Below are 23,834 nucleotides of genomic sequence, written 5' to 3'. Positions count from 1 at the left end.
ACATATACACAAAAGTAAGTTGACACCCCTTTCAAATGAGTGGATTCGGCTATTTTCAGCTACACCCGTTTCTGACAGGTGCATAACAATGAGCAATCAGCCATACAAACTCCGTTTTGGGTTTCCATGGCCGAGCAGCCGCACACAAGCCTAAGATCACCATGCGCAATGCCAAGCTTTGGCTGGAGTGGTGTAAAGCTTGGCGCCATTGGACTCTTGAACAGTGGAAACTCGTTCTCTGGAGTGCGCTTCACCATCTGGAGGTCTGACGGACTAATCTGGGTTTGGCGGATACCACGAGAACGCTACCTGCCCGATTGCATAGTGCCAACTTTAAAGCTTGGTGGAGGAATAATGGTCTGGGGCTGTTTTTCATGGTTTGGGCTAGGCCCCTTAGCTCCAGTGAAGTGAAATCTTAATGCTACAGCACACAATGACATTCTAGACAATTCTGTGCATCCTACTTTGTGGCAACAGTTTGGGGAAGGCCCTTTCCTGTTTCAGCATGACAATGCCCCTGTGCACAAAGCGAGGTCCAAACAGAAATCGTTTGTCGAGATCGGTGTAGAAGAACTTGAGCCCTGACCCCAATCCCATCGAACACCTTCAGGATGAATGGAACGCCGACTGCGAGCCAGGCCTAATTGCCCAAAATCAGCGCTCGACCTCACTAATTCTTGTGGCTGAATGGAAGCAATTTCCCGCAGCAATGTTCCAACATCTAGTGGAAAGCCTTCCCAGAAGAGTGGAGGCTATTATAGCAGCAGAAGGACCAACTCCATATTAATGCCCATGATTTTGGAATGAGATGTTCGACGAGCAGGTGTCCACATACTTTTGGTCATGTAGTGTAGCTGGGCAGAAATGCAATCCTCCAGTCACTGATTAAATCTAGGTAAGTCTCATGTGCCATAACTGTACATGTGCCCAGCAAACACAGTCTGAAATGAAGTCTCAAGTTGCTTCTGGAAAACATTTAAGTCCTAGCAAGTCTGTGGGAAGGTATCAAAATAGACAATGCACAAGTTGTATGTAAAATCGTTCAGTCAGTGAGCTTTCAGGTCACATTTCTATACAGAATGTTACTCTTCTGATAAAGGTTCTGATAAATCTTATTTTGTAAGAGTCCTTGCACATGGACGTCCTGACCAAAAACTGTCCATCCTGATGACTCCTTATTCATTCATACCACAATGAATATCATGAAACGTGATGTCATTTTGGTGTTGCTCGTAGGCAATGACCTTACCATCGTATTTCAGCTGCAGTTGGTACTTTATGAGGTTGTTGTCAAGTTGTCACTAAGAAACAGCAGGGATGTTGAGAAGAAACAGGTGGCTGAACAAGCATCATCTGTTTCCCTGCTTCAGAGGGAGGCCTCTCCAAATGTATGACGTCATGGCAGCAAATCAGTGTTATGTTTGACCATTTGGGAGAGTTATATTACAATTAGCAGGCAGATATGACTGTATTCTCCCTGTGTCTGCTGAATATATGATAGTAAATAATGACAACACTCGTAATGACCATTATTTCACATTTGTATTAAATGACTGACATTTTGGGACAGAAACCTGGTTATGATGGAGTGGTTTGATATGCAAACAAATTGTGTAATCAAGACCTGTTGAATATATGGAATGTATTGATACATTATTCTTATGGGTGATGCACACTTCCTTCCCAATCCATCAATTGTCAACCAGATTGAAAAAAATAATGTACCATTTTTATAACATACGACCTTTACCTTGACAGGGAGTCAATAACATCAAATCAAATTTCATGAAAGAGACCTACAGCTATGACATACACGGAGTATACAAAACATTAAGTACACCTGCTCTTCCCATGACATAGCCTGACCAGGTGAAAGCTATGATCCCTTATTGACGTCACTTGATAAATCCATTTCAAATCAGTGTAGATGAAGGGGAGGAGACAGGTTAAAGAAGGAATTTTAAGCCTTGAAACAACTGAGACATGGATTGTGTATTTGTGCCATTCAGAGGGTAAATGGGTAAGACAAAAAAATGTAAGTGCATTGGAACGATGTATGGTAGTAGGTGCCAGGCGCACTGGTTTGTATCAAGAATTGTAACGCTGCTGGGTTTTTCACACTAAAGAATGTCTTGTGTGTATCAAGAATGGGCCACCACCTAAAGGAAATCTGTGGGAAGCATTGGAGTCAACATGGGCCAGCATCCATGTGGAATGCTTTCAACACCTTGTAGAGTCCATGCCCAGACAAATTGAGGCTGTTCTGAGGGCAAAAGGTGGAAGTACAACTCAATATTAGGAAGGTGTTCCTTATATTTGGTATACTCAGTCTATGACATGTCCATATCTACTCGTATAAAAGTAATTTTCTCCCTAAGTCATCTACACTGTGGGCCTTTCCTCCAATGCAAGGCAGAGACACAGTCCATGACAAAGAGGCACAGGCAAAGAAAAAGATTTCTACGATAGCAATAAAACAAGTATGATAAAACAAAGGCAATGTCAAGGTCATTTTTATTTGGGAGAGAAAATCCATGAGGAGAAGATGGTAGGATCTGTCTGTAGCCCCCGGTGCCAGAGGCATGATGATGAGATAGCTGTACTGTGCGGGGGCTGCCTCCATGGTGTCTGTCCTGTGTGAATGAGGCGAGGTGATACTTTCATGGCCCACTGCTTCCCTGGTGATGAACGTTCCACACTTTCCTGTCCTGCTTCACAATCTTACATTTCTCATCTGCAGAGCTCTCACTGCGCCTGTGGGAGTCCAGCTTTGAGGGGGGGGGTTATGACTAATACATTCTAACAAGGCAAGCGTGAATCTATGATCATAAGGCTTCATCTTTGGACAATTTCTGAATGTATACATTTCCTGATTTCTATAGATTCCGCAGAGAAGGTGTCTTTTTGATGACCTGCGGGGTTGAGCTAACATTCCTTAACCATGCTCTATACCACAAACAGCACACGCCTCAAGGGGGGAATTATACCAAATTACACTTAGTACATACGAGTGTATCACGTTTGGAGTCATTCCTTTGGCAGTCCTTTACAGTTAGTCGCATCTCTTCTTCCCTGTAAAAGCGTGTAAAGTACTCTTGGTAAGGACCAGGTGAGGGGTGCAGGTCACCTGACAGTGTCCCTAGCAGCCATGTCTGCTCTGGGACAAGTTTGCTGTAAGAGGTCCTTAGAGGTGTGTCGATAGAGAGGCATTCATGCTGATTCGCTGCGCAGCTGGCCACTCTGGTCCTGCAGCTCCGTGATAAGCTGCTCCAGCTCTTTGACTGCATCACTCAGGTCGCCATGGATCTCCCCAGAAGCAACATCTGTGTGCAGTTGCTGAGGAAAATCGGTGTAAAGAAATTAAATTATGTCGTTTGGTTAAACGTTATAGCATGAAATGTGAGGTCGGTGAAGTAGCTCAGTAATGACTTGATGTGAGCAGTCCGATACATCTGTATGATGTGGTGGGGTGCTGGCATGAAGACCAAGTGTACTGTACTGTACCTTGGCTTTGGTGGCCAGGCTTCTCAGGCTGAGACGAGTGGAGGACAACATCTGCAATGCCTCCTGGGGGTTACTCTTCTTTTTACTACAGCTGAGGGTCACTGGGAACCCAGAAATGTGAGAAATGGAGACAGAAAATACCTATTAGCATATTTGTGATTAAAAGACAGAGATCCTTATTTATGTCTATTAAAATGAGTGACTGCTGGAAGGAGACAACCACCCATCATGGAAGGGTCAGGAGAGATGAGGAGTTTCTGGGTCGGGGTCCATGGAGCTACCTGCCCTGGTGAGACACTGTGGCACCATGGACCTATGCATGACTAACAGTTCTCATATAGACACACGACTGTGGGTTATACTGCACGTGTGTGTGAGTCAATTCTCCTGGGACTGGTTAATGGGCACTCCACCTCCCTCAGGGAGATTTCTGCAGTCAGTGACACTTCAGTGGGCCTCATCTCATTACGCTGAAGACACTTCACCGCTCAAACCCGCCGCGAGTGGCCCGGCAGCTCGCAAATGAATAATAAGACGAGACCTTTTTCCCCAATGCCCGTTTAATCACTCCTGTGATTACTGTCCGAGACAAGATAATCAAAATGTCCTCGAACGCTTCACAGTGAATCGGCATTCAACAGGATGAAACACCATCCACACAAACCCCATTCATGACCCCCCCACAAAGTGATGACTAAAGCTCAGAAGAACCGGTGTTATCCGGTGCTGCTTTGAGAAACATACCTAAACAAAGCTATGTTCCTGAGACCAGTGATGATATTGATGGGCTATTTCCCCTGCATCGCAGAGTCTTTTGTCTCGGTGTTTACACGACACCTTTTTATCTCTCTCTCGCACGAGGAAGGGAAAACAAGCGGCGGTCTCTTCTCCTCTCTATCTGCGCTACACCTTTTCCCTGTATGGTCCCCTTCAGCCGCGACAGCACGAAAGGTCAAAACGCCGTGATTTATGGACGAGGACCTGTTCTGCTCTACCCTCCTCGTTCTCATCACTCTACTTTTTTTCTCATCCCTCTCTTCCGAGCTCTGTGGATGCAGTGTCCAGGGCCATCATAGAGGTTACAGAGTTGAGCGAGTGAGGCTGTGGTAGAAGGGCTTGGTGGGTTCTGATCCATTAGTTAAGCCTGTCTCTCTTATAAATGATTAAGATCAACAGCTCTCTGGGACTTTTCTGAAGGGCTGAAGGACAGGGGCAGCATGTGGGAGTGTTTTGGGATACATACCACAGCCTGTGTGTGTAATAGTGTGTGTGAGGAATTAAGTGTATGTAAGGGGTGTAAGGTATGTTTGCGCGTGCGAGAGAAAAGGTGTGTGACCTGAGTGAAGATGAGCCCTAGCGACAACATCAACCCCAGAGATGTGTTGGGGAAGGCAGGGCTGCGTCCTTCCACATTGCTATTCCTACCGTGTTGCCCTGACTCCCTCTAATGTTTAATTCAACACAGCATCCGGCTGTAATGAAAAACCTGGGGATTCTCGAGATTAACAACTTTAATGGAGTTCTCCTATAGGACACTCTCCTTCCTTTGCCTGCTGTCTCCATCTCCACTCCATCCCCCAACCCCCTCCACACTAACACGCAAAGCAATTGTTTGGATCGGGATTGTGTCTCGCAGAGGGCAGTGGGGTAAGCGGCTTGTTTGTCTTTTTTACTCTTCTTGTGTCTGCAATCCATCATGTCTCCTCCCCACGCGGCCTGACGCAAAGGCCTGTAGGAGACGTGACATTAAGCGTGATGAGTGTTCGTGTGTCTCCGCCAATAAGTGGCGGTCACGTGTGGCTCGGGTGCGTCGAAGGAACTTGTGTGTGTGACAGGGCCTAAAATTAACACCTGCCAAATGCGGGTAGATTTTGACATTGTCGGGTAAGAATGTCTAATTCACCAGCCACGTTGCGGGTGGTTCACTCAAGGCGTGACAGTGCGAGCATGTCATAAAAATAGTCAAGTATGGCACAAGTGCTAGTTGTGATTTTATAGCAAAATAAATGCTGCAGTAGCTGTTTTCAAAGTATTCCTGACGTTTTGTTTCATATCTGGTAATGCTCAAAGCAAATCGGAATCCTAACGCTGTAGCTATCCCACCTCGCGCAACAACACCGCCTGTCTAGGGGGCTGTGAGCACTGAGTAATGTGCTGAAAGATTTGCTTATAAAAGCAATGCGCTCAGGCATTGGTCTAATTTACTCTAAAGTCTACTTAAGTGAGACTTTGTCCTCGTGTTTCTTGGCTATTTATATTGTTTTGTTCACAAGCTAGGTTGCTTTTCAATGTTTGAGTTTTCTTCCACTGCTAGCAAAAAGAGATCTCAGAGTTTGTCTTTGGAGACATTGTCGGCTTCTACTACTAGTGAGATTCTCACAGGTACATGAAGATAAGATTCGCCCTGTTACCAAGGTAACCTTAAAGAGGCAGTCTCTGAAGACCTTTTTATATAAATGTTTTAGTCATTTAGCAGACGCTCTTATCCAGAGCAACTTACAGTAGCGAGTGCATACATTTTCATACTTTTTTCGTACCGGTTCCCCGCGGGAATCGAACCCACAACCCTGGCATTTGCAAATGCCATGCTCTACCAACTGAGCTACACGGGATTGTGGTCACAGAATATCAAATTAAATCGAGCACATTACTTGGCACTAGAATTACATTTATTGTTTTAGAAACATTACTAAGCATGCTCATCTTTTTTTGTGTGTTGTGTAATTATGGCACAAAAAATACTTTGGCTGGTGTGTCGGGTAGATTTTTTTAATCTACAGTGTCTGTCAAACGTTTGAACACACCTACTCATTCCAGGGTTTTTTTTATTTTTACAATTTTCTACATTGTAGAATAATATAATATATGTAGTAACCAAAGATGTGTTCAACAAATCAAAGTATATTTTATATTTGAGGTTTCTTCAAAGTAGCCACCTGGATGAATTTCAATTAACAGGTGTGCCTTGTTAAAAGTTCATTTGTGGAATTTCTTTCCTTCTTAATGCATTTGAGCCAATCAGTTGTGACAAGGTAGGGGTTGTATACAGAAGATAGCATTATTTGGTAAAAGACCAAGTCCATATTATGGCAAGAACAGCTCAAATAAGCAAAGAGAAATGACAGTCCATCATTACTTTAAGACATGAAGGTCAGTCAATCCGGAAAATGTCAAGAACTCTGACATTTTCTTCAAGTGGAGTCGCAAAACCCATCAAGCGCTATGATGAAACTGGCTTCTCATGAGGACCGCCATAGGAAAGGAAGATGCAGAGTTACCTCTGCTGCAGAGGATAAGTTCATTAGAGTTACCAGCCTCAGATTGCAGCCCAAATAAATGCCTCACAGAGTTCAGGTAACAGACACATCAACATCAACTGTTCAGAGGAGAACGTGTGAATCAGGCCTTCATGGTCGAATTGCTGCAAATAAACCACTACTTAAAAGGACACCGCCAGGCTGTGTAAGAGCTATTTATCATTTCTTTCAACAGGACAATGACCCAAAACACACCTCCAGGATGTGTAAGGGCTATTTGACCAAGGAGAGTAATGGAGTGCTGCATCAGATGATCTGGCCTCCACAATCACCTGACCTCAACCCAATTGAGATGGTTTGGGATGAGTTGGACCACAGAGTGAAGGAAAAGCAGCCAACAAATTCTCAGCATATATGGGAACTCCTTCAAGCATTCCAGGTAAAGCTAGTGGAGAGAATGCCAAGAGTGTGATAAGCTGTCATCAAGGCAAAGGGTGGCTACTTTGAAGAAACTCAAAATAAAATATATTTTGATTTGTTTTGGTTACTACATGATTTGATATGTGTTATTTCATAGTTTTAATGTCTTCACTATTATTCTACAATGTAGAAAATAGTAAAAATAAAGACAAACCCTTGATAGAGTAGGTGTGTCCAAACGTTTGACTGGTACTGTACCTGCCACAGTGGTTGGTATGTGGGATAAGGTCTGTGCGTGTAGGGGCAGGGAGTGCGTCACTCACCGTTGGCCAGATCTATGGCTCTCCTTATCACCTCCTTGAAGGTCCCAGTGTCTTTCTCCCAGCCGCTGACCTGCACCTCACAGCGATGGGCCTTGGACAGGAACTGCAAAGCCTGACACACACAAATACGCACACACAAGAAAATGCATGAAAAACAATTATCCCCCCCAACACACAGAATGTTGTGGGATACCATTTTGAATTAAATATTTAACTTCCCATGAAGCCATAAACCCTTACCAATCTGTTGGCCACACCAATCCATTTGCGTTATAATGAACACACTAAGTAAACACTTTTAATGAATAGAAAATTAACAGAAATCATCGCTGTGGCGTGACTGGCCTTTGGGAGGCAGTGGAAAGACAAATTACATACCAGGACTAAGGATCATAACTCACAAGTCACACTTAGGACATGATTAAGGAACAGTTTAATCAACAGCCCACTGCGTATGACAAGAATACACAGAGCCATCTATCACTGTGTGGCCACGTGCAATTTGCTCACCATTAGTTACCACCGCCTATGAGTTATCAATGAGCCTATAAATAGCTTATTAACAGGCTCCAAGTCCATTACAATAATGACCTTTTCACCTCCCCTCCGAGCTCATACAGTATATTTCATGCGTGGAGTTTGCACAGTCAAATGTCACGGGGACGTTAGAGGAACGTTAGAGGACCTTACTTTCTCGTTGTCCTCAGGCCTGGTGCTGTGGCCGTCTCCGTAGAGCAGGGCGTAGTGACGCCAGATCTCAGCGTCAGTGCTGTGGCGGGACGTGACGCGCCCCAGGAGCTCCTGGACCTTGGCCCGCAGAGACGACGCCTGGTCGCCATGGTTATCTGTCATGTCCTCCACCACTGCTCGCACCAGGATCTCTAGAACCTGGAACACAGAAGAGGGAGAATGTGAACGGACCGCTCTTCTGGTTTGAAGTGGGAGGGGGTCGGAAAGAGTGGAGCGACTGCTTGTTTAAAGCGGGTGGTTGGTTTGGTGTGTGAACCTGGCCACACCGCATATGTCCTCTCTCAACATAAACCAGTTGGGTTGCCTCAATGTTGCGTGGCTGTGTCATCCTCCGTTTCTAGTTTGGTGATTGCCGTCTGAGCAGGAGGCTATTTCACACTGACGCTTTTCGCACTTGGTTTCAATTTCACCTCGCACCCAACTGAATGTGTGGCATTTGCCCCCCCCAAATTCAATATGCTTGGCATTGAGAGTGGAATATAGAGTGGAATAAAACTGCCAAGAATTCATGGGACTTGTTTTCTATTGTAACAAAAAATGGAAATGTATGCACAGTCATGATCATCACGGTACAATTACAAGCGCTTGAATAAATAGCCTAGAGGGCAGAGCAATGCTGGATTTCAAAACATGACCTCACCCTCTTTGTTTACATTAATTAAATGCTTTTCCCATAGGAATAATGAAACAGTATCATCAGCACGCTGAAAACAAATAATTAAGCTACAACGCAATACACACCACTCAGTCACACACGGGCGTGTCATAGTCATAGCTATATAAAACACAGACATGTTCCATAAGCAACAAGCGGGAGAGACAGTAGAGGATGATATCAACGAGACAAATCTCAAAAAGGTATGTCCATGTGCTCCACTAAAAGCCAGGAAGTGCAGCAGCGTTCCCGGGCCTTATCCTGTCTGTCCAGGGGAATGTTATTTGTGAAGCCCTCATGCACCGCTCCGAATACCAACGCTCTGAGCAAGCTGAGTAAAGGCAGGGGAAAGGAGAGAGAGAGACCGATGAATGGTGAAAGGTGTGAGCTAAGGGTTGGAGATGTCTCCCCTGGGTTTGTGTAGTCTGTGGGGAGTGTGTGTGTATGTGCGGGTATGTGTGGCCTGGATTGGAGGGGTGTGTGTGTGTGTGGGTAGTCTGAGGGTGTAAACTGCAAGATGTGTGGGTCTCCCCATGCTAGTCTTTGAGTTGGTGTGTATGTCTACCATGCGCGTGCCAGGGTGAGTGTGGGGGGGCCTGGTTTCCCAGAAGTCAGCTAAGCCAGCTCCCTTTGAAGTCGTGGCACTAGCAGAAAGCCTGTTAGTGAACAGCTTGAAACCCAGGTGTTCCCTGAGCCAAGCTTTTTACTTTATCCCACTTTTGATTGTTCACAGTAAAAATGTAGCCAAAGGTGAATGAGACCTCTAGCCTACTGCACACATCCATACAACCACTTACAGGGAGGGATTTCACATTCACAGTGACTGAATCACCAGAAGAGCCAATGCATTTCTTGAAGGATGATTGTGTGTTTGAAAATCACTTCCAAATTGCATGTCTAAAGAGGCTGTTTAAAGACTCCATCCCAGAGAGTCTTGACACCGAGTTACCAAATGACCCAGCTCTTAGTTAATGGGTTGTAAGTTCAGCTGCAGGCGGGCTGGCACACTGCCTCTGCTCGACTAGATTATTGTTTAGTCTCCAGTTGACTGTGGCGTGCCCCGCCGGTGGAGGAGGAAGAGAATCTGTGCGGAAGCAGATCTGAAAGCCGTAAGTGGTGTGAACTTCAACAGGCATGAGGGAGAGGAAAGGCCCCCTTTATAATAAATCTGGTCCAAACCAGACAATCAAACACCTTATGTCCAGACTTCACAGACAACTGTTCTGTATCTACACCTGGGGCTAAACCTTCCAGATGGCTTTCCAACTGAATACTGGCATAGCCAAGCGCCTAGCAATCATGCAATGTTCTTGAATGACTAAAGGCCATTAAAAGTACAATCCAGTAAAATGGTTTGATAATTCATTTGAAGAATGTTATCTCTGTGTAGCACTCTCTGTGTAAGAGAAGATCTTAAATGAGATCTGTTGAAACGAGAGCACTTCTATAAGGGCTGTTCCAGAATGCGTGTGGTCTACTGTAGGACAGTAGGCGAGGATGAATCCACCCAACTGGCGGTCGTCTCAGCCCTTAAAACAACAGCCATCGTCTCTACCTTCTCCTTGTTCCACTATATCGCTCTTTCTACCTCACCCTTTTTTACAGTCCCCCAAGTGCAGTTCCACGGGAGTTGTGATTTCAATTTGTTCCCCTTCTCACCATTTGCAGGTAACAAACTACTTGTCTATAGATGCTCTTCAGTGTGCTCCTGGTTTTCACACTAAGTGTACCACTCCCCTACCTCTGTGTTGAAAAGGTCAACGTTCTCAGGTGCTGGAACAAATGTCATTCTGCACACCATACTGGTGCAGCAAGTATCTCGCCACACACACACACACACACACACACACTCCTCTCCGGACCCTCAGTTAAGATGCCGGTCGGTGTATGTGTGTGGTCCAAAGAGATATACTCTGTGTTCATACCGGATAAAATATTTGGTAATAATAATCTCAGTGTGTATGTGAGATGGGGGTTGTGTGGGTAATAGCAGAGGCCCTCTGCCTACTGGCTCTGAGAAGGGGTTGGTCTGACCTATCAGTTATCTGTTATACTGGTACAGTAGCTGGAGGAAGTCTGTGGGAAATCAGGGGAGGGGAAGTGCTGGGTAAATGAGTGTTAATGTTGATTGATAGCGCTCTTCTGCCACTGGGGCACCTCAGCGTCTGAAGGTAATTTCAGCCTAGAAGGTCTCAGACAGGATTCATCAGATCGGACTGTCGATGATGAAAATGTGTAACAAATTAAATCCCTAAATGGGACTTTTTGATTCAAGTTAAAGGGGAAATTGAACGGATCACTCTCCCAGATTGCTGCTGTATCCGGTTATAGTGTGAAATGAAGAGGAGAAGTAATATTCTCCCACGGAGAGAGAGCAGGATGGAAAAGGTAGAAAAGGTTTGGTGTATGCCGAGTAACGAGAGCAGGATGGAAAAGGTAGAAAAGGTTTGGTGTATGCCGAGTAACGAGAGCACAGTACAGTGAGATTTCAGCCATTTTCAATGGAGACCTTTTCTTCTTTTTTACGGGGGGGAAATCATTATTTTCTGTCTCAAAGGAATGTGAGTGTGTGTGTCCATCATAACCCACAATTCATCACTAGGATCCACTGGATACGGAGAATATGGAGGGCATGTGACAGAGGTCCTCATAAGTCACTAATTCCACTGTAGTTGCTTCTCCTCTACATTCCATAGAAGAGGAATGCATCCTGGCCCATAAGGAGTACAGTACTCTCTCCCCCTCAGCCACGCAGTACTGTATAAACTAAAAACAGTCTCAGGAAGCAAACAATATGGAATAAAAGTGAAGGAGGGGAAAGGAAGCTAAGTTGATGACAAAACAAGCACTTACAGGAATAGATTTGATGAAGTAGGTATGACGTTAATTGTCGCCTTGTCACACAATTCAAAATACAATTCAAAGACGCGAGTCAGGCATGCCAAATAATAGCAAATACTCTTCAAATACAAGCACTTTTAAGTGAAACAGTTCTACATCAAGGATACATTTGGTGGAGGAGGGAGGGGGGGTAGGTAGAAGAAATGGATGGGGACTTCACAATGTCAGCAACCAAAATAGTGCCCCCAAACTACGGACATTGCGTGAGTGGTGACAGTCTGTTATATCAGACGACCACATTAAGGACTCAAACGCGAAGGGAACATCTTTTAATTTGATGCTCAAAGGCCAAATAAGATGGGGCCTAAGGAACTGACCAATCCTTCTCACACAACACAGAGTAAAGTGCAGAAGGAGAAAATGAGAGAAGGAAGACTGTTGGGAAACACAGTTAAAGAATGTGAATCCACATCCCAATTACGGGGACATATATTTTACAGCAGCGGGTGGCTGGTTGCGACCTTTCCAACTTGTGCGTTTACATCTCCAATCCTAATTGATGAGGCGCTAGCATCTTGCCAAGCTAAAAATGAATCCATTGAGCGAGAGAAGAGCAAAAAAGAGAGCGAGGGAAGGAAAGGAAAAGAACACATTTTGAGCAAACCCCCACTGACTTTGCCAAGCTAATTAGAAAAGGCAATGAAACAGATCCAACCAGGGCTGTGCATGTTAAGTGGCGCTACAGTGGTGGCGCGGGACGAGGCGAGGGCTGGGGATTATGTCCGTATCCCCAGGAGCACCCAACCTCCAGACACCTAAAGCTCTGTTATTTAGAGCTTCTACATCCAGTGCCGAAACATCTTCTTTAAAGTTAATTGCTCTGAAGACAGAACGTATGTATTCCGGGGCTGAGGACTTAACGGTATATTGCCGTTTTGCTCAGTAGCTATGTTTGGACTCGTTTATTCAAAGTCGACAGTTAATTTTCTATTTAGTAAGCGTTGGTGGGTTTCCAATTAGCCAGCGATGATTCACAGATTTTTCATGTAGATTTTTTCAAATGAAACCAAATGAAAGTGCTTGATAAGCCTAGCAGGCAGGGTATAACTATTGGCGTGGATATATTGCAGGGACATCTTCAGAGAACGTCAGTAGGGTCCTCAAAGGTCTGTGGATCCCATTGCAATATCGACACCAGACATTCCATTAGAAATCGCGATAAGAGCCGCAGCAAAATGATAAGACTGGTGGTCAAGTGGTGTGTTGTCATAGAGGTCCAGAATGTTCAGGTCTCCTTTAGGCGAGCTCTCTGACCGAAGTGGTTTCAGTATTAAAGAGGTGGTAGCAGGTGGCGGTGGCAGAGGGCTCTTCTCAAACAGACTGCAACCTCTTGTATATATTCTTCATTCCCAAGGGGTCACCCTCTGGAAGGCCCTGGGCTCTGTGATGGAGCTAAGAGAGGGCGAGAGGGGGGGGTAGAGTAGACCCTTCTGTGCCCTGGAACATATGGAGCCTGAATCTCACACGGCTGAGAAAGCCTACCCAGGCTCCTCCCGCTCCTTACGGGAGACGTGGGTGCTGTTAACGACCGGTTGTTAGAGGGGCAGCGCCGTGGAACGAGCAGATGAGAGGCGTATGGTGCCATTAAAGGCACGCTCCTGGTGGCGTATAGAGCCGGGCGTATTCAAATCCTCGGTTGCTTTACACGTACTGCTCCTAGATGTGAACAAGCTAGGACATGGGACTTATCTGTGACAGGAACCAGTGTGGGTGGAACATTAGCTGGTTTACTGTAGCACAGCACATTTCCATTTTAGAAATAGTCTTGTAAACAAGGGAATAGCTGTTCTGTTCTAAACCAAGTAGGATGAAGTTGCCCCTTGACACTAACCTAAGGTCAGTTTAGCATTTCCCCTAAATGGCTAAGGTTGTGATTTTAGCATATGGTAAATTGATCCTAGATCAGTGCCTGTGGGCACTATCGTTACCTGCACATCCTTGAATTTGTCCCTCAGGTCCATAAGGCGATGGTAGGCCTTGATGGCCTCTGCGAACTCTCCCACGTCGGTGCAAACGGCAATGAAGTTCTCCCAGATCTGCCAGTGTTCGTAGTTACACTTCAGAGCCTCCTGCAGGGTGCGGAAAGCCTTCGTCCTGACAGACAGTGGGACAGACAGGCGCTGGAATTAGTGGTGCCATGGAAAGTATTTTTACATGGCTGGTGCTCACCATTTCTTCAGGGGCAGCTTACAAAGTCTTACGGGATGAATACTAAATTGAGATGCACACGGACATGCATTACCGTCAATGTGCAAATTTGAGTTACATAAGTTAAGGATTAATAAGGAGTCGGTCCTACCGGTCATTTCTACAGTTCAGTAATGAGTCCCTATTTCAGGTGAGGTGCCTGTATCTGTAACCTCAGCAGCTGTCCAGAGGTGGACCATAGCCAAGCCTGACTGACATGGCTGCCTGCCCCCTGTGTCTGACACCTCAGTGAGATGCAGGCTACATAAGTTAGCAGTTCACCGTGACAACCCCCCTGATACTCTCTCTCTGATCCACCTGCACTCACACACACCACAGGCTACAGGCTCTTTAACAGAGCCACTTCAGCTGATTTAGCAGCGGCGCTAACCAGGTAGAAGTCTCCCCGCTTTTTAATTTCAGGCCTGAAAGCACAGGGCTGATTTGATCAGGGGCTGAGGGGGAAAGTTTCCCCATAAAGAAACCGTGGAGCTTCCTGGTTCCCAGACAGAGTTCTGCCAGGAAGAGATTGTGGTTTTCAGGGGATATAAGAGAACCTGCCCATCTTGCAGTGGTGGGAATGTACTAATTGACTTGAGCCTAACAGATCTGGCTGATGCCCGCCTCATGGTCAGCTGAGGGTTTACCTAGGTCCTGTGGTCAAGTCAGGAGGGTGCTGAGATGTTATCTTTCCCATCACGACTGCCTAGTGAGTTTTTAAAGTAATTGAAAAGCATCGAGGTCAGTTACGTGACCAAACCAATGACTAGAGGAGTTGGAGTGGGGTGAAAAAAAGCATTGTAACATCAATCTGTTTCATTGGCGTGTAAATCAGTGCTACTCTTTGATACCTCTCTCCAGCCAAAAATCAATACTGTCAGGCTGAATGGATGCCTCCTGGCAGGCAGTGCGAGTCCCTCTCTCTGTGAGAGTGACAGGTCCTGGATCAGTAGGGGTAGTGGCTGGAGAACCTCAGGGATATCAGGGCTGAGAGAGAACATTAAGGTCTGATTCCTCTGTCTTTGTTGTGGCCCTACTGTATGTGTCAGCTGGCACAAGGGTGGTGGGTGGATGGATGGTCGGGTGAGTGACCAAGTGAGTGAGAAACACGGGTCTTCTCAAGGCCCCGCTGAGCCTCCAAAACCAGTTGGCTCAATAATATAATTCCTCACCCTAAAGCTAATCTCAGTCCAGTCAATTGTGTGTGAGCTGTGGAGAGAAGGCTCTCGACTGAGGGACCCTAAATTCAAAACAAGGAGACATTCAAACATTGAGCCTGTCAACTGAAATACTTATGACCGAATTGTACATCTTCCAGAGTCCTAACTCCGTTCAACCATTGACAGGTTAGTGGTCCAGATGGAGGGACTATACAGTACTCACTTCTGTCTCAGGCGGATGTAGGCCGTGGAGAGGTTGTTCCACGCCTCTGCGTTCTGAAGGAGGAAAAATGAAGATGCACAGCTTACACACAAGTAAGCACAGGGTTGTTAAGAAGCTGTGGCAGAAGACTGACTCCCCCCGAGCCTAAATATGTTCTGCTGAGTGCTACGTGAGCACATTCCCGCTCAATGCAGTGGGCACACGGGTGCCGTATGGATCATTAAGTTGAATTGGAAAGACTGCTGGAGGACAAGAGCGCTATAGCTCGGGTTATGAGAAGGGAGTGTTTTCCGTTTGTCAAAGTGTGTTTGTGTGTGGGGGAATGTGTGTATTTGTGAGAGTAATGGAAAAAGAGAAGGGGAGGGGGTAGAGGGAGTGACAAGAGATGAATGGTACTGTGATGGTCCCACTGTGCATTCATGTGATTGACTCTGCCCTCCTATATGTGATGATGCCTGACACTGTAAGGTGGTGTAGTAATGCACTTACATCTGGTTCCAGTCCCACACACCTCTGGAAGGCCTTGGCAGCACCCTCATAGCCCTCCAGGGCAAAGTAGGCACAGCCCAGGGAGAACCACACCCCAAGCTGTAGAAACAAGACAGAGTCAAACATGAGCAGTGAGTTCAGGAATCCTAAACTGTGAAATGTTGAGTGGAATATCATTTATAGTCTTATCTATTCATGGTGAGAATTCTATATTATCTCAGTGCTAACGCACCCCCTTGATCCACGGTATAAACGAACAATGTGCTGAGCCTGCCACACTTTCTCAGTCCTGCTTTCAAACCATCCCTGCCACGCTGACTGGCAGGTGCCACACAGGACAGGAAGCGGAAAAAGAAACGCAAATGCCATGTTGGCTAATGTTGCAGCCCTCCTGTGCCTGTGTTTGATTCGGAGGAAAGCCCACCTGTCAGGTTGGGCTGCGGGAGGCCCCGCTCTGTGACTGACAGGCAGGCCCCGTCCATAAAAATCAGCTGTGGCATCAATCCCCCGGATTCTCTCCCTCTTAGCCCCTCCATTTCCCTTTCTCTCCCCACGTTCTTGTGTCTTTCCCCTCACCACAGCACACTACAACATCTCATCTCAAACTGGGAGGAATATTCCCCTCTATTCTGGTTATCGTCATTATCCAAAGATGTAGCTGCTGGAGCGATCGTTTACAAGAGCCATCATATCTCCTTGACAATACTTCAACAGCCCCTTGAAAAATGGAGGGTGAAGGTCATTTAGCAGAACAAGCTAAATTAAAACATCCTATTGCTGGCTGACCTGCTGAATTAAATATGGACAAAGGACAGAAGAGGGAAGGAAAACAGGAAATCATTCCCCTTTCCTCTGTTCCCCTGGGCGAAACTCCTCTTCACCCTCACATCTCCCTCTCCACTCTGCTATCCAGAGGAGTGGTTATAGGGTGAGTATAGGGTGAGTTGGCTGCCCTCTGTGTGCTGGGAGCCAACAGGACAGGTCCCAGACACAACTGTCCCAACACTACTTCCTTGGGGAAATGGGAAAGTGTGTGTGGGTGGGTGAATGGGGGGAAAAGGCACAGATTCATTCCAGCTCTACTGTGCTCGGTGCTAACCTACTACTCTTTGAAGTTAATCAATTATTTCATCTATTCATACAAAAAAAAAAAAAAAATCTGTCATATCACTTGTAGGCAGCTTACCTGCAGGTCAGGTAGTTAAGTTTTACCCTTTGAGTTCTACCTGCTAGCCCTGATGACAATATTTTTGTTCAATATCCTACCCAAAGCTAGCCCTTTCAGAGGTTAGTTTACCTGCATGGTGTTGATGCGGAGTGACTTCTCGAAGCACTCCACACACTGCTGGAAGTCCTTGGCCCGGAGGTGCAGCAGGGCCTTGGAGCGCATGGCGCGGGCGCTGCGATGGTTCGACAGCTCCCAGGCCTGGTCGTAGTACTGCTGGTCCCGCAGCACATCCCCCAGCAGGCAGTACAGACTGGGGGTCTCCTTCTTCTCCAACTCCCTACGCAGGATCTCCTCTGCCTGAGGGAGGGAGAGAGAGAAGCACAAAAATACAGGAAGAATTGGTAATGAGGGGAAGAAAGGGGATGAGAAAAGAGGGCAACAGAGGTGGTGGTGGTTAGTCAAAATGTCTTGGTTCCTGACGACCCTCAGAGCCAAGACACTTAATATTCCCTGCTAACAATAACCAGGCTTTGATTTGGTCTGGGACAGCCACAATCCACTCACTGGGGAAGGAAGCTCAATCAAGATGTTGAAACTGGGGGTACTTCTACTGTAGCCTCAACTACATGATGTTCTCCAGCCTGGCCAGAATAAAAGCCAACAGACACTAAACCTCTTAAAAGAGCTGATTTAAGTACTGTATCCCCTCCTTCTACACAGTTGTGTGTAGAATAATGATCGGGTTGTGAAGTGCATGTGGTCTAACGGTAATGCTCATGGCCAGTCACATACTGCTCCCCAGCGGAGACCAGGGTTCAATCCCCATGGCCAGTCACATACTGCTCCCCAATGGAGACCAGGGTTCAATCCCCATGGCCAGTCACATACTGCTCCCCAATGGAGACCAGGGTTCAATCCCCATGGCCATTCACACACTGCTCCCCAATGGAGACCAGGGTTCAATCCCCATGGCTAGTCAGACACTGCTCCCCAATGGAGACCAGGGTTCAATCCCCATGGCCAGTCACATACTGCTCCCCAATGGAGACCAGGGTTCAATCCCCATGGCCAGTCACATACTGCTCCCCAATGGAGACTAGGGGTCAATCCCAACGGCCACACTTACTGTTGCCCCACTTGCTTGTCCCCCCCTCAGCTGCCAACTGACTAAATACAAATGTAAAAACTGATTTATTTGAAGAATAATGATCAGGTTTCCCTTCACTTTAAGATGCTGCTTTGTTCATGTGCCAATCTACCCACAGCCTGAGTGTTTTTTGGGCGCAAGGGTTTCTGGGTTTTCATTGGTTTCTTTTACTGGATCCCATTCTGAAGGCTGAATCTGGGCCAAGTCCACTGGCACACACTGGGCCCCCATGGAGCAGCTTGTAACCATAGCCATCTCTACCACACCACAAGACCCTGAACTCAACTCCAACACATGGAATTACAATGTAAAAACAATACGGCTGGCAAAGTGGAATATTTGTTTGAACAAAAAGGTGTTTTTCGTATCAGCTTGGATAGTAGAAGCATGGACCTCTGCAATATCGCAAATAACAGATTGGGTTGAGAATAGGGGAATGGTACCACAGAACAGTGAGGGGAGGTCAGCAACTCAACCGATGACAGGAGACCGACATACAGTACCAGTCAAAAGCTTGGACACACCGACTCATTCAAGACCTTTTCTTTATTTTACTATTTTCTACATTGTAGAATAATAGTGAAGACATCACAACTATGAAATAACGCATATGAAATCATGTAGTAACCAACAACAAAAAAAGTGTTAAGCAAATATATTATATTTGAGATTCTTCAAAGTACCCACCCTTTGCCTTGACTTTGCACACTCTTGGCATTCTCTCAACCAGCTTCACCTGGAATGCTTTTCCAACAGTCTTGAAGGAGTTCCCATATATGCTCAGCACTTGTTGGCTGCTTTTCCTTCACTCTGCGGTCCAACTCATCCCAAACCATCTCAATTGGGTTGAGGTCGGGGGATTGTGGAGGCCAGGTCATCTGATGCAGCACTCCATCACTCTCCTTGGTCAAATAGCCCTTACACAGCCTGGAGGTGTGTTGGGTCATTGTCCTGTTGAAAATCAAATGATAGTCCCACTAAGCACAAACCAGATGGGACGGTGTATCGCTGCAGAATGCTGTGGTAGCCATGCAGGTTAAGTGTGCCTTGAATTCTAAATAAATCACCAACAGTGTCACCAGCAAAGCACCATCACACCTCCTCCTCCATCCTTCACGGTGGGAACCACACATGCGGAGATCATCCGTTCACCTACTAAGCGTCTCACAAAGAGACAGCGTTTGTAACCAAAAATCTCACATTTGGACTCATCAGAACAAAGAACCGATTTCCACCGGTCTAATGTCCATTGCTTGTGTTTTTTGGCCCAAGCAAATCTTCTTCTTATTGGTGTCCTTTAGTAGTGATTTCTTTGCAACAATTCAACCATGAATGCCTGATTCACACAGTCTCCTCTGAACAGTTGATGTTGAGATGTGGCTGTGACTTGAATTCTGTGAAGCATTTATTTGGGCTGCAATTTCTGAGGCTGGTAACTGTAATGAAAGAAAATAAAAGAAAAAAATAACCTTGAATGGGTAGGTGTCAAAACTTTTGACTGGTACTGTATATAACCAGTAAGTCGTCGCTTTCTCTCAGCTTTTCTTTTCCAATCATTTAACCACAGAGTATAAATATCATAATGACTATGGCTGTTATCCGATTACGTTGGTAATCTCTTCCACTCATATTTCACATATTTGTATTTACCCTGACCACACATACAATAGTAGAATATAACGTCGGACAAACTCATCTTAGAGGACATGTGCATCCACATTAGAATTAAACCCTTTTTCCTCTACTGGAGGGAGCTAGCCAACAATTTACAGCCCATTATAAAACCATTTCCATCGGATTTTCCTTCAAATATCAAAATCGTTCTTCAGGGTAACAAATTGCCATCACATCACACAATAGTGCTGCTGATCAAAACAAAGAACTGGGCTGCCATGGCCTTTTCCAGACCACACACACACCAATCGCTGCTGCTGGATCCTGATCCCTTCCAAGTTCTGGCCTTCAACAAGTCTTTCACTTGTATTTAAACAAGTCAGTTTTACAGCTATATGTACTGCATTTAATCCTGTAGTTGCCTTCCATTCAGTTATTTGGAAGGGTGCTGCACACCCAGGAAAGACTGTTTCCCTTAAAGAATGGAAACATTTATTACCATGAAAATGCATGTTAGGGAGTTTATATTCTCACAAGATCAACGGGGCACACCTACAGCCGACTGCTGGCAAAGAATTAACTGATTAGAAAACTCTATGATATTGCCCTTGACATGCTCTTGCCAGGCAATAAGACAGAGACTATGTGCTTCTCACTGGAGAATGACTTGAATCTAAAGTAGTACTTCAGTAGACCTTCTGGGGAAATGGAAAAGGGTGATTGTGAATAACCTCGGAGCATGGCCACCCTTTAGAACCCCCAGTGTGCTCCTCCATAAAGACAGAGTGAGAGCGGGAGGAAAGGTAGAGAGGTAGAGAGAAACCCTTATTGCATTGGGAAAATCAAATACGGAGTTCTCTGAACCCTTGTTTAAGGGTAGAGAGGAATCACCCTTTGGCTAGATCTGTTGCTTGTGTAAATGGGCCCTGTCTTACAGTGGGAGCCATGAATCGTTTTTGTGAGGAGAGAGTCATTTTCCACAGTACAGTTGCACATCAAATGAAATCCAATCAGGCTTGGAATATTTTTGAAAAACTGAACAATGGGAATCACGTGATTCTGCGAAGCAAGGTGGTTGTTTGAAAGGAGCCTCCAGATAAAACCCTCCCAATTTCTTCTAAGTTTGATAGAATACTCAATTTAGTATAGTTGCTTGAGGGGAAAGTTTATTTTCGTTGTTTTATTGAAGTTTCTCTGCAATGTCTGCGTTGAATTCAGATTCAACACATACACGTAGCACCATCGCTAGCGCAATGGCTAACAGGACTAGCTCGGTTGCTAGCATTTCTTCAGCAAGCATGACGTTGAAAGGGCAGAACATAGAACCTAGCTCATTGTCGGCCTTGCAATCATCCCTACAGAAGGCCATGGAAGAAATGGGTAGAGTCAGCACCATTCTTGAATCTCTGGAATCGAATGTTTCTCTGGTCAAGCAACCTCAGATGGATATGCAAGAAGACGTATCAGTCATATTACAGAGGCTAGATGAGGCAGAGGGTCGGATATCAACGCCGGAGGATGACAACGACAACAACTAACTGATTAAGAAAGCAGAGAAGAAAGCCAAAATGTATGAGGATCTCCACAGAAGCGTGCAAGACGCAGCTAACCGAGACAGGTGCCTCAATTTAAGACTTTTAGGGGTCAAGGAGGGCCTGGAGAATGGCAAGCCATGGGAATGCATCATACAAATTATCTCGAAGGCTCTGGGGGTGGATCTGGACGAGTCCACCGTTCCCTAGCACCAATACCGTGCGAGAATCATCCACCTAGACCGATCATCATCCACTTTCTCAGAGATCTGGAGAGTGAGTGCTGGCCTCTTGCGAAGGGAATGTATCGGGAGAAGAGAGAGGTGACGTGGAAGGGCTGCAAGCTATCATTCTTTCCCGATATGACCAAGGAGCTGGTAGATAAAATTATGCTTTTTACAGCAACAAGAAAGAGGCTGGGGCACTGGTGAGTAACAACATGTGAAGACGCATTTTCTCTGTGCTCTGACCCAGGACAAACAATTTACTATTAATACTTGACCAATACCTCCCGCACCGTGTTCATTTTGTAACATTTAATTTCAAATCGAACCCAATTTACTAATCTGGCTTTTTTTCCTGGAAAATGTTGGCCTTTTAATAGTAAAATGTCGAGACAACAACGGCCGCGGGCCACAAAAGAGCAGGCCTCTGCTGAAGCCTCGGGCTCACCTGACACGGACTCTGATCCCCCGCCCTAGCCATGGTAATGGCGGCTATCATTAAATCTGAACAGACTGTGCTGGCTAAGGTGGAGTCATTATCCACTGACCTATCCGCACAAATGGATATTTTCGCCACCAAGGTCAAAATAAAGATCGACTCCGTTAACGAAGAGTTGGCGAGACATGATACCCCTCTGAATAGCCTGGAAGATGGCGCACATTTTTACTCCGACAAAGTGGTGACACTGGAAGAGCAAGTCACCCGGCTATCATCAGATGTCGTCAATCTCACTTCCAAGGTTGATGACCTCGAAAACCTGATGGCTTCCCTACTGAATTTTATAAAGCATTCTCCTCTAAACTTTCCCCTATCCTCGGCTCAATGAAATCCTTTCTAGTCAGAAACTGCCACAGACACTTACCCAGGCGACTATTTCGGTTAGAATCCCCTAGACTGTATATATTCCCAATAACCACTTTTTTAGATACGTGCAAACTCGCAGCTTTGCCAAAAAACATTTCCATTCATTTCCACTCAAGCCTACTAAGTGTCCAGTCGAGGGGTGCTTAGATCTTAAGATCTTAACCCTACCTGATGGGCACAATCCCCAGATTATACAACCTAATACAGAACATTAATCCGCCTTCCTTTGCAAATACAAAATCTGCATGGGAGCAAGATATAGGTGGCGAGCTACCAGATCATACATGGCAAAGTATTGAGCATAACCACACATTTTGCATAAGGCATGGGCTTATTCAGTTTAAGGTTTTGCACCGTCTCCATTACTCAAATGACAGATTGGCAAAAATCTACACAAATGTTGACCCCAAGTGTTTGAGATGCCACCACAGTCCAGCAACTGTGGGACACATGTTTTGGCCATGCCAATCTTTGAGTGGCCTTTGGGACACAATTTTTTAAGTATTCTCACATATGTGTAATACAACTGTTATCCCTAACCCGGTCACCGCTATTTTTGGGGAACTTCCCCTGGACTGGAATGCTACCGCGCATCAGGCAAATGCGATAGCTGCTAGCTCGCCTCATTGTCCTCTTTCACTGGAAGTCTGCAAAGCCTCCCTCCTTTATGCAGTGGGTTAAGGTGGTGATGTCATCTCTGCCTCCGGAGAAGGTTTGGTACACTGTGCATGGGTCCCGACAAAAGTTTGACCTGGTCCCCATTAATACAATAGAGCCTGTCTTTTACTTAGTGTAACTTGCATAGTTTGGTTAGCAGTCATGTCTGTTCTAGTGGCCATTTGTGCTAATATTAATTTTTATTCAACTTTTTCCCCCATTGTTTTTGTTTCTATTACTGTTTGTTTCTGTTTTTCTTTCCTATTTAACTTACTTTTATAGATGGCTTGGTGGGTGGGTGGTTTGGAGGGAGTGGAGGGGATGGATGCATAGATGGGAGAATGAGGGGTTGCGGTTGTACTGTTTTTTGTTATATCTAAAAATGTATAAAGTTTTTGTTGGGTTTTTTTAAACAAGGAAGAGGCTGCATGAGTTGGATGTACGTTTTACACTCGCCTACCCAGCTGTGCTACGCTTAATGGAAGGGGGCAAGACAGCTTCCTCAAGTAAAACTCAGAGGACCAGAAATAAGGGCATGGATGGCATAGCTATATTGGCCGGTGAGTTCACTATGGGACAGTGTTTATGTGACACACTATCGCAAAGACACTGAAATGACAATTCTGCAAACTAATAGCTACAGTATTTAGCAGACTGTATTTATTTTCAGACTGTATAGCTACAATGCTATCTTTGTCACTGGAGGTTTAGCCAGTTGGCTACACAGTGACTGTATTCAAGTTGCCTGGTCAAATATG

At 45.6% G+C, this 23,834-nt stretch overlaps 1 protein-coding gene across 2 annotated transcripts in view; it reads right to left on the bottom strand.

The window, feature by feature from the left end:
• Positions 1-2,497: 2,497 nt before the first annotated feature.
• The window catches only part of ttc27 (tetratricopeptide repeat domain 27), a 135,648-nt gene continuing 114,311 nt past the window's right edge, over positions 2,498-23,834 (bottom strand). For both annotated transcript variants that reach the window (XM_014154511.2, XM_014154512.2), the window contains exons 13-20: positions 17,167-17,394; positions 15,870-15,968; positions 15,381-15,433; positions 13,739-13,904; positions 8,195-8,392; positions 7,505-7,616; positions 3,505-3,605; positions 2,498-3,336 (exon numbers count right to left, since the gene is read on the bottom strand). In XM_014154511.2, the coding sequence (XP_014009986.1) occupies positions 3,211-3,336; positions 3,505-3,605; positions 7,505-7,616; positions 8,195-8,392; positions 13,739-13,904; positions 15,381-15,433; positions 15,870-15,968; positions 17,167-17,394 (1,083 nt within the window). In that variant the 3' untranslated portion in view covers positions 2,498-3,210. The remainder of the gene's footprint in view (positions 3,337-3,504; positions 3,606-7,504; positions 7,617-8,194; positions 8,393-13,738; positions 13,905-15,380; positions 15,434-15,869; positions 15,969-17,166; positions 17,395-23,834) is intronic.

This window comes from Salmo salar, chromosome ssa18 (genome assembly GCF_905237065.1).
Source record: "Salmo salar chromosome ssa18, Ssal_v3.1, whole genome shotgun sequence".
NCBI classification, from domain to species: Eukaryota; Metazoa; Chordata; class Actinopteri; order Salmoniformes; family Salmonidae; genus Salmo; species Salmo salar.
This window is presented reverse-complemented; position numbering and strand designations above follow the sequence as displayed.